The 11091-nt window shown below is 41.2% G+C and overlaps 1 protein-coding gene across 3 annotated transcripts in view; it reads left to right on the top strand.

The window, feature by feature from the left end:
- Positions 1–110: 110 nt before the first annotated feature.
- SLC25A26 (solute carrier family 25 member 26) overlaps positions 111–11091 on the top strand; it is a 91299-nt gene continuing 80318 nt past the window's right edge. For all 3 annotated transcript variants that reach the window (XM_085300100.1, XM_085300102.1, XM_085300099.1), the window contains exons 1-3: positions 111–288; positions 2101–2257; positions 4274–4383. In XM_085300100.1, coding sequence (XP_085156226.1) covers positions 256–288; positions 2101–2257; positions 4274–4383 — 300 coding nt within the window. In that variant the 5' untranslated portion in view covers positions 111–255. The remainder of the gene's footprint in view (positions 289–2100; positions 2258–4273; positions 4384–11091) is intronic.

The following is an 11091-nucleotide window of genomic DNA, read 5'->3' as shown; positions in this document are numbered from 1 at the left end:
GGGYAGCGGAAGGGCAAACGGCCAAGCAACGGCTCCGCCGCGGCGTCTCCGCGCGCCGTGCGCATGCGCGACGCCCTCTGCGCCGGCACAGAGAAGGCAAGCGCCGGCGGGTCAGGGGGCAGCAATATGGCTGCGCCCACGCGTACCCGGGAGGGACGGCTGGAGCCGGGGAGTTAGCCTAGTTCTGTGCTGTGCTTTCTGAACTGTCCTGTGCTGCCCCGTCTGAGGGGGGCCGTGGCGTGGCGCCGCCTCCGCATGGAGCCGCGGGAGTCGTGGGCGGCCTTGGCGGTGAGTGCGCGGGCCCGGGCCYGGGCCTGCCCGTTGTCATGGCGACGCAGCGGCCTGTTCCCTCCCACCCCCCTGGGGCCGCRGCTCCTCGGCAGCGCCCGGCGTCTTCCCGCGTGTTTCCGCGGCTCCGCCGCTGCCTTTGCGATGCCGGCAGCGCCGGGCTGCAGTTCAACGCTCAAATAAAATAAAAAAACCACGATTTTKGGGGGTTTTTTGGCTCGCAAAGCCGCTTCTCACAGCTTACCCCCGGCAGAGCCGCAGGCGAGCGGCTGCTCTTAGCGACCGGCCTTCTCGAAAACCTGCCGCCTGCTTCCAGCTGGGGGCTTAAAAACACCGTCGGGCCCCAGGGCTGGAGAGCGGCGGCCCCGACCGCCTGCTCGGGGGGCCGGTGGCTGCCGAGGCCCGTAGCTGCGAGTTAAACCCAGCAGCGCAGTTGAATAAAACCAGGGTCCAAATTTATCAAACACCTTAAGCTTCTGGTAAAGATTTTTTAGCTCAACTCTCTCTAATGCTAGTGTTACTGAAAGGCGGTGGAGAAAGYGTGTTTTTAGGTGTCTTATTATCTAAAAACCATTAGCGGTTGGCTGCAGGCGGTGTGAGTGTGTGGGTATCGTCGCCCTCTGGCAGGTGCTCCATTAGCTGCTTCATGAATTTAAATGGCATTCAAGAGACCAAAGTTTGAAAGGCGAAGAAGCAGTTAGTAACTTTTCATGCCTGTTTTAACGGTTGGCTRGATTAAATTTGATCAATGTTATTTGGAGTGGATAAGAACTTTGATGAAGAAGAGTAAGGAAAAATCAATGCATGCAAAATAGCCAAATAGATTAAAAGAGTAATTAATTTATTGATTAAAACCTTAGATAGTGAACACCTCTCTGAATCTTTTATTGGCACTAAAAAGAAATTCAGAGTAACATGCAGTGTAATATGTTTTTGTTTTTGGGCAGTGTCAAAAATCTGTGCTGTTTCTTGCRTGCTGTTCTATGTGGGGTAGATTTCAGCAAAGTAAGTCCTCTTTTCAAAAGMGTAATGCAGCCAAATAATGTATCATAATGGATTAATCCTAATTATTGACTCCTTTGAATTGAGGTTTTCTGTATTTTTCAATCTTGTCCTCCTGTTTTTAAGAAGTAATTATTTCCTACAGATCAGACTTGCCCTGTAGAAGCTTCTTCCAGTTTCTGGGTTTCTAGATGACATTACTTTTCTTATTTATTTATTTAGCATTGATTGAACTAATTTTTAGGATATYGTCTTGTCTCTAGAATTGACAAATAAAAAGCTTCCACTCTTAACTTTCAAAATGTATTTATTTAAAATATTTTTTTAAAAAGTATAAGAACAAAGTTTGCAAGGAAAACATGAATGCGTTATCTAGAGATGTTTTGAGGGGAAACTGAATTGCCTCTGTCCTGTGATTTTTTTATTATTTTATTTTTTTTACACAAACTCTAGAGGTAATGGTTGTTCTGTGCTGYGTCATTATGATAAGTGGCATTTAATGCTGTCTTGTAGCTTATGTACAGTGAATAGTGCTGCATTGCTTTGCTTGATATTTAATCACTTTGAAAAGTACCTCTTAAAAATGGTTCCAAAGTTGGGATATTTATTGCTTTCTCTCTTTTGTTCAAGCTTCCTTGTTACAGCTGTGGAAGCTACTGAGGTCTGTTTAAGACCATCAGGTACAATYTGGCCTTAGAATGGATACATTCTAAGTTTACTGTAGTACTTTAGTTTAGGCATGATTCAAAGGCACTGCTATTTCATCCCTGTGAATATTAACGTGCTTTACTCCCTGGTTTCATGTTGAAGGCTGGTGGAGTTGCTGGTGTCTGCGTTGACTTGATCCTGTTCCCACTGGATACTGTGAAAACCAGACTGCAGAGTCCCCAAGGATTTAGGAAGGCTGGTGGCTTTCGTGGCATCTATGCTGGTGTTCCTTCCACTGCTATAGGATCATTTCCAAATGGTAAATTTTGTCTGGATTATGCTTTCTCCTCCTTTAGGTGGGACCTTATATAGTATAGGACATCCATGTCCATGGTTTCCTTTCTTGCAGGTGGTTGTGTATTTGGATTCTGCGAGGAGCAGCTTCTAGGATTGTACAGTATTGAACAAACTCTGTGAGGAATCCTGGAGTGAAGGCTGCTATGTGTYTACTCTGAAAAGCTCTGCTTTTGTGTCTCTGGTCTTACTGCTATATTCCAGCTAGGAACATGTCTGAATAGGATCTCTTAAAAATATGCAGTTTGTATCTGAGGCCTTCCTTGTGGTTTAATTAACCTATTTCAGCTTCACATTGTAGTCGGCTTTTCTGACGTGAACAGTCCTTTGGTTTGGCTTTTGACAGTGGGTGGAACTGAAGCCTGTGCGAATATTTAGAGAAACCTGTCCCACTGTTAAGGGGGCAGTGTATTTTACTCTGTTCAGTATCTGTATAAATCTCAGTATCGTAAGCCTCATTCTGTGGTAAGAGTAGTATATACTGATTGGTGTAGCCCAACATTTCCAACAAATCTAAAATAACTCTGAAATTTATCAAGTGGTATTTAACTGCAAGTATTAAACACTGCTGCTACTTCTTTACATGTCCCAGGCATGTAGCCCCATTGAAGTGTTCATGGCTATGTGTTAYTGGTCTATTCTGACTTACAGAAGCATCCTAGGGCATTTCCAGGTGCCAAAGAGGGCATAAATCTTGCTTTCCATGGACRCTTTTGCTGTACTGGAAATGCATAAGAACTCTTCAAAGTGATTGAACATTGGAGGTCTTTGAGCTAAATGCCTTTGGGATACTATGCTCTTCTTTCTCTCCCTAGAAATAATTACCAGTCACTTAAAATTAGAAAACATCAGGGATACATTTGAAATTGAAACTTTAAAAAGATAAATACTTGTAGTCCCTACAGTGAAAGAGCATGTAAAATTCCAAAGGCCTCTGTCCATTTCCTCTTCATACAGAGGAGGGAAAAAAAAAAAAAAAAAAAAAAAAAAAAAGCTCCAAGCTATGCTGTCAGTAATAATTGTTAGGAGAAGTTTTGCTGACAAGTCCACTGACACCTTCAGATGTTTGATGTCCTTCATAAGATGATGTAAAAAATTTCAGTTCTTTATCTTGTCTCCTCTGTTATCTCCTTTTGAGGTGATAAGCATCTTTTGATTAGCAGCAGAAGGCAATTCAYGTAGTCCTTTACAATTAAAATCTGTTCCCCTGTGAGACATGTCAGTTTTTTCAGGATTTGCATCTTTAAAATCTGAACTCTGTTTTTATCTTTCCAGTGTAAGGCTGAGAACTGAAATTGTCTTTAGGAGAGGGAGTAACCCTTAAGGTGCAAATGCCTTTGTAGATGACTGATGCAGTGAAAAAACGGGTTATGTTGCTATGTGCTGATTAGTTTTGTGTGTTTCTTGCCTACTAGACAGAGTACTTCAGAAACTTTGAAGAATTTTCTTTCTGGAACTAAAGTGTGAAATATTAAACTGATCATTGCTAGGAAGATGCTACTAAAATAGTTTTGCAGACAAGCAGACTCAAGTGCCTCCCCCCCCACCCCCAAACTGCTCCATGGACCTTTTTACAAAAGGTAAAGATCAGTCACCAAATTCAGCTAGTATGGAAGAACCTCATCTCTACCCTTCCAATCTCCAAATATGGAAGAAATGACATTCCAAAGCCTATTGGACAGTCAGGAATATTTAACACATCTTTTTGTATCTCGATACTAAATACTCTCTTGAAGTCCAGATACTTTTGATAGTAATGGGAGGTTTGCCAATGATAACTAAGGGTGAACTTCTGGAGGAAATTATCTGCAGATTGTGTTGATACTGTTGTACTGTTCTAGGGCAAAAATAGCCTGCTTTTTTTTTTCCCTCCCCCAAACTAAATATTGGAATAATAAGTGACAAAATCTACTTCTAAATATTTTTGTATTAGCTCTGTGATAGAGGAACAGTTAAATGACTGTGTATTATTGAATTTCAGCGGCTGCATTTTTTATCACCTATGAATATGTGAAATCTCTGCTGCATCGTGGCTCTGCATCATACCTGACCCCAGTAACACACATGGTGGCTGCCTCCTTTGGAGAAATGGTAAGAAAGAAGCTCATCTATTGTGAGAAGAGAGGAAAGGTTTTCATAAATTCACTCCTCATAGGAGGAAGAGTTCTTAGCACTAAAGAAATGTCATGGGTCTATCTGAAAGTGACTTTGTATTCCATTTTAGGATCATGAAATGARTTTCTCTGTCAGCATGCAATACCAGGGTAACTGGGCAATCCACAGATTTGCTGAGTTGAGAGTCTGGTTATGGCCAGAGCTAGTTTGTGGCATTTCAATAACAGGAATGAATTTCTTGTGTAAATAGTCTGCAGCAACATACTTGTCCATCARTAAACACGGAAGATGCTTTACCACACTCTTCTGCAGTGTAGGCCTAGAAGTTGTTTTTCATGTGTGGTAAAATACACAGACCAGCTTGAATATTGTGTTTAAAAACAAGGAGAGTAAGGTTGGTTTGGGGTAGTTGAATCAAATATTTACCAGGTTCAGCAAGACACTGCTTTCCCCAAATATTCCTCTTGTTTTTAACTGCAGTGTTGGCATAGTGTCTTGGCAGTGTTCCGGGCTAGGTGTTCAGCTGTAAATGTTAAATTACTCTCCCTGCCAGCACTGTCAACCTCCTTACTCTTGGTTTTGGCATACTGAGTGTTTCTTGGCACTACAGTGATGAAATGGGGTGTGAACTGCTCTTTCCCCACAAGTATRGGGGAGGGTGATGGGCTGTACTGAATTAGTCTTTTTGGCTTATTTACAATTTAAAATTAGCCCGTGACATGGAGCAGAAAAAATGTACTGTGTCTTTGATTCCATATTCTGCTTTTATTAAGTGAGGTTTTTGTATCTCCTGAAATTGGCTTCTCATTCTCCTCACATATACCTCTGCATTTATACTCCCCTYAGTGGCCTAGCTTACTTGTAACTCAGCCCAAACTGCTAGAAGTGCAGATGGACCTAGGCCACCTCAGCTTAGCAACTAGGTGCCACAGTATTACAACAGTGTGGCCTAGCTACTTCCYACAGGAAGCAAAGCAGTAGTTCAGCTCTTCCTACTTCCCTTGGTTTCAGCTTTGTTTCCCAAGTGATTTTTATTCTCACGTGGAAATGAAGCTGATTAGGCTGAATGTGACAGTAGTTTCATATGCCAAGCACATGAAGATAGCTGAATGCAGCATCTAATAATCACTTTGGCAGTGGTTACAAGCAGGAATAGTTGGAAGGTGATAGATTTAGGGGTGGATGGTATACTTCTCTGTTGCCTCTTCAGGTGAATTCTTTTTGAGCTTGATTAGACTCTGTGCTGTCAAGTTACAGCTTCTGACTTCAGTCAATGCACATAATTTGTTTCTGTGGAAATCTTTTGAAAGCCTTTAGGAATTGGCAAGAGATTCTTCACCACCATTGCAAAGCATAGCCCTTAAGCTCTGTTTGCCTTATCGACTCATGGGACAGCAGATTTAAGAGGTTTCTTAAGCTTCCCAAGTGGACAGCTCTGTTTCAGAATTGAGAAATGATGGTTGGCCCCATGAAGAGGTGCTAGTGTTCTCTGATTAAAAATCCACAAAAAAAGCCTCTAAAAAATCTTTTGTGAATGGATTTTTTTTTTTCATAGTGCACTTCCTTTACCTGTGAGGATTCTGTAAGAAAACCACAGCTGGACAATATAATTGGCAGCAGCCAAAGAATGGTTGGCTGCTGATGACTCCTTGCATGATTGCAGACCTGTTGCCTGAACGTTCCCAGGTGGTCTGTATACTAGTGACCCTTATGAATCAGGACTGTACTGCTTTCTTTTTCATCTGACAAACTGAGGTACAGCACAGTCAAATTACCTGCTCAGGGTTGTCTACATCTGTGCCTCAAGTGCAGGGCTCTTGCTACGCTAAGGCCAGAGAAATGCGTAATGATAGCCATTGAAATAGCGGTCTGACTTGRTGGTATGGAAACTGCAATATTGTAAGAATCATTTCTCAGCTAATAAGATTCTGCTTTTTGCCAGACTTCCCCCTCCTGTCTCTCCCCGTTGGTATGGTGGGAAAACTAAGCTGTAAAATAATTGAGGCAGGGATTTAGAGGTTTGCTGCAACAAGCCCATAATAAAAATATCACAAAGCAAGATATTCTCACATTTGTTTTATATCAAGTCTTAGCCAATTTATCTATCTATCTATAAAAACTGCTACTMAAAATTGCATCAGAGTGAAAGTTATAATTATAGTTTTATTGATTGGTCATTAAGTTTTAATCAAGGCATARCCACTGGGACTATTATTTTGTCAGTAGTTCTTTTGTTTCATACACACTTTTCTTCCCTTGTATACTTCAAATAATTGCTTTTGTATAAACTGCTTTTAAATGTGAAATAATAAGTCAAAGATTCTGTCATGTTAGGGTTCCCAAGACACCTTTTCGCATTCTCAAATTGTCTTTTTACAAAAAGGAGGAATTAAGATTTAGAGCAAGAATCTGGTATTGGATTCCTAAATTTGCTGCTTGTTCAGAGGTGAGCATATATGAATTGGCTACCTTCTTGTGCATCAGTAAAATGTGAAGACTTGCTAAGCTTAAATATATGTTAATGCTGACTAATATGCTGTGAATGAGTGCTAGCACAATGTACCCTGTTAAAAATAATAGTACTAATAATACAAAAGGTAAAARTCTAAAAATGCAAAGGTTGCATCAAGGTATGATAAAATATGAGAGAAATCAATCAAATGAGAGTTCTTGGTTTTTATAACAGTCGTTCTTCTGCATTATTTACAGCCCATGTAAATTCATGGGGAGCATAGTCCCCTGGAATTGGATTGATACAATTTCCCAGTTACGAATTGGGAGGCACAAAACCAAGCAGTAAAAAGGCAGTGACCATAGCATGTGTTTTCCTTTTAGACAGAAGGACTATAGAAAGCTAATCTCATCTCCAGCAGTGAGATAAAGAAAAGGACACACAAAAGCTGACCCCATTAAATGTAATTATTTTTTTCCTATAACTGAATCTTACTATATAGGGACTCTGAATATCCCAGAATACATGAGAAATTACTTACAAGGGCAGAGCCAAAACTCCAGAGGACAGATACACACTCTATCATATCATCTCATCAAGAAAGGTTGAAGAATATAAGAGTTGCTGGGGGAGAGGGGGAACCCTTAGTATACCACTGTATGTAACTGAAATTCAGAGCTATGAAACACACTTACTGCACGCAGGGCATTGGAATTTTTCATCCTGACTCTATGTTGCCCTGTGTGTTTAGTCTGCCTGTATCTTTATAGTGAGCTGCCAAATGCGCTTGGAAAACATGATATCATAGCGGGTGGAAACAAAAACCAGATGTTCTGAAATTTTACATTTAATATTCTGAGGTGGTGTAACTTGGAGAAGAAGCAGTATTTTTAACCTCCTAGTGCCCATTTTAAATACCAACAGGGTGCTTMTTGCARATCCAAAGTTAATTGATTTGTACAGGTTTTTCATGTGAGCTTCATAGTAATAGCATATATGCTATAATTGCAAGAAACCTGAGTAAAGAGAAGTTCCTCTCCCTGCCCCTGCCCCCACCAGCTAACTGCAAACAAAGTTTTATGGGACAAGTTCAAGATTGCCCCAGTTCGGCTCATGAGGTTTCCTTCATGAAAGCCAAAGTGCTTGGATTCAGCGCAGTTAATTTTACATCCTACTGGCTTTTCCATGGAGGTGAGAATAAAGTTGTTTGGATGATGTTCTTGAGAAGCTTGCTGACAACAGTCTTTTCCACCTAATATTTAGATATTGTTATGGTTACGATCTGAGGATCTGAGCTTTGCAAGATACTTAGTGGGAGTTTTGGGCTGTTGCTTGTAAATATCAGGTCTACTTTTATCTTTCTGGCATTTTTTTCTGTTTTTAATTGGGCTTTTTTGGTGGCTTTGTCTTTCTTCCTACTCTGTAGGAAAATAAACGACTTGACTTTCCGTTCACTTGTGAGATGAACTGTGGGGGAAGAACGGAGAACCAGGATGGAATGTAGATGTCCTTTTCTTTTGGTATTAGTGCCAAAGCACTAATTAGTGATCAGCATTAGTGATGGTGTTCTGGAAGTTGATTACTGCTGAAGTTATTGGATTGCTATTGCCTTTGTGAAGTTTTCCAGAGTTCTCTAGGATTACAGCATTGGAGATGTGTTGACAGTGTGCAGTGCATCCACAAGCTTATCCCAGGTTACCCACAATAAGCTGGTGCATCTACACAGTATGCAGTGGCAGCAGGCAGAGGGAGTAGCTTGGATCCAGAAGACTGCGTAGTTATGTGAATAATACAGTGCCTGCGTTAATTGGGCCTKTTCTGAGTTCCTGAGTGAGCTTGTTTTCAACCTGCTTTGTGTGTCTGCTCTGTAGTCCCTTGAGTCATGTAAACGCTTGACAGGCTTGCAGGTCCAGGAAGGCATTTCAGGTCTGGCTGTGAGAAAGCGAAAACTCAGGCTATACACCAAGCTTTGCTGGAGYGTGAATCTCTTTGGTAAAAATGGAGACCTCAGCTGTGTTCTTCTGGAACAACTTTGAATGGTTATGTAGAGACTGCTCCCTCCAAAGTGATAGGCTTGGCTGACTTCAGCAAGAAGGATTTTGCTGGAGCTGCACGCTCAAGTTTTCTTCCAAATYTGAGAAATAAGGGATGTTAAATCCATTTGAATTGAAACATCCAGAAATTTGTCACTGGACTGGGCAGAGAGGATGAGAATGGCTGACTTGCTGTGCTTTGTATAACCTAAACAAACTAGCAGGAGCAATGAGCTCAAGAGAGTATTAACTAAAACATGGAAATGCAATTGGACACTCAACTCTGCCTCCTCTTGGCTTAAATAAGTAGGTAGGCAGTGTCGTGTTACCCGGCTCCACGTGCAAGGTAGGGACAAGTATTTCAAGGTRAGATTCCAATCTCACTTGTGTATTCCAATGTGTTACCACTTAAGACTGTGATAAGAGCAAAGTATATAGTTCATTTATGATTACCATCTGACRCTCAGTATTAATAACTTGAAATTTTTTATCTGCTGCTAGGATGTGTCAAACAGAGAAGCTTCTTAATGTAGCAGTTAGCTTACTGGGGAATTTGGCTAGCTTCCTCTGCTCATCCTAACTTGTTTCTTAGAAGAAGCAATCCCAAATGCAAGCAAGACGGTTTACAAATCACATTTCTGTAGAATGAACATTTTGAGAATAATTTAACATTAAAAGAAAAGAAGGAAGGAAGGTGAGTGTTGTAATATTTTTAGGCTTGTTTTTGTGAAGAAAGGAGGCATATAACATCATGATGTCCATGTTTATCTGTCCATTTTTCAACTCCTTCCTTCTGCTGTGACAGTAGCTTTTGAAACAGTTAACTAGTTCTAATGTTGTAGAACAGCAGCAATCTCGGAAGTGAGTGTAAATGTCATGTGGCTACCTGGCTAAGTCAGAGAAGAAACTCACTAATCTGAGGAAAAGCATGGAAGCACGAGCCAGACGATCCACAAAGAGGTGCTGTGAAAGCATCTGCAGCAGAATAACTGTTCGGGGCTTGCAGCACAGTAAACACTTGAAGATCAGATTGCAGGAATCAGATCTATAGGAGATGGAACAGCCCCTTGTGCCACACCTTTTAGCTATTTGAAACCCCCAAACTTGCATGTGGGAGGATGTGGTTTTTCAGTTCAACAGGTAGGTTGGACACCTTAGGGAGTGTTTTTTCTAAGCTAGCCATCATCTGCTGCACCAAGAGATACAGTAAGTGCTAAATCACCTAGGCTTTGTGTTACTGGCTTTGAATTTTTGACAACTTTCCATTTTCTAAGAACAAAACAAAGTGAACTAACCTGTGTCTAAATGGAAAGCCACATTTTCTATTTTATATCCCGTTGCCTCCCAACTAGTGTAATATGGTCTGGCAGATAAATCTGCCTCTTCTCCCAGGTGATTCCATRTCTTAGTCCCTGTTTGTTTCTACCATTTCACAGCATATTTCTGTTGTAGCGACTAAACATGGGAACCTGTGCAGTCGATCTGACAGCCTTGATTCAGGTGGTGCTGAAGGAGATGAAGTAACCTCTTCTGCTCATCTTGTAAGATTTACTGAAGGGGAACAGAAAACCTCTCTGTCTCCATTACTGAAATGGCCTTAGCTTGGACAGGTCCTGTATCAGGCTGGAGCTCTTTGGTGTCTAGAGTACTGGACTGATGACAGGTCAGTGATACAGGAAACACTTGTAATATTCAAAGCTTGATGKAATCTCTCTTACAGCACTTATACTTTCTAGGTTATTATTGTTGATCAGTGCTTGCCATTTTGGGCCTCTCTTTGTGCTATGCATAGTTGGATGTTTACGGCCTTGAGCAGTGGAACGTGCTGATCCTGGCAAAACGAGCGATGGTGCGGAGTGCARCAAGGTGTGTGGTCTTTTGAATTCATCATGATGGATTTTGAAATACTCATAAATTAATCTAGGTGAGGTCAGGTCTGCAACACAAATGCTCTAGGATTTTTGCCAAGCCATTACGCARAAGTGTAGCTGAGTAGTGGTCAGAAAATCACTGTGAATATAAGACTGCTGTCATGAAAAGCTAGTGGTGAAGGAGCATAGTGAGAACAGATGGAAGTCAGATTAAAGCTGCAGCTCGAAATTGCTTATAAATAAATATGAATAGAGGCATGAATCCACAAATAACAGCCAACAAATTCATCATACAATTAAAGGTTAAAGCAGCAAATTAAGAACAGTC

The sequence above is a fragment of the Rhea americana genome, unplaced genomic scaffold (assembly GCF_003343005.1).
Source record: "Rhea americana isolate MKP2758 unplaced genomic scaffold, rheAme1 scaffold_16, whole genome shotgun sequence".
Lineage (NCBI taxonomy): Eukaryota > Metazoa > Chordata > Aves > Rheiformes > Rheidae > Rhea > Rhea americana.
The sequence above is the reverse complement of the archived record's forward strand: the minus strand, read 5'-3'. Positions and strand labels throughout refer to the sequence as shown.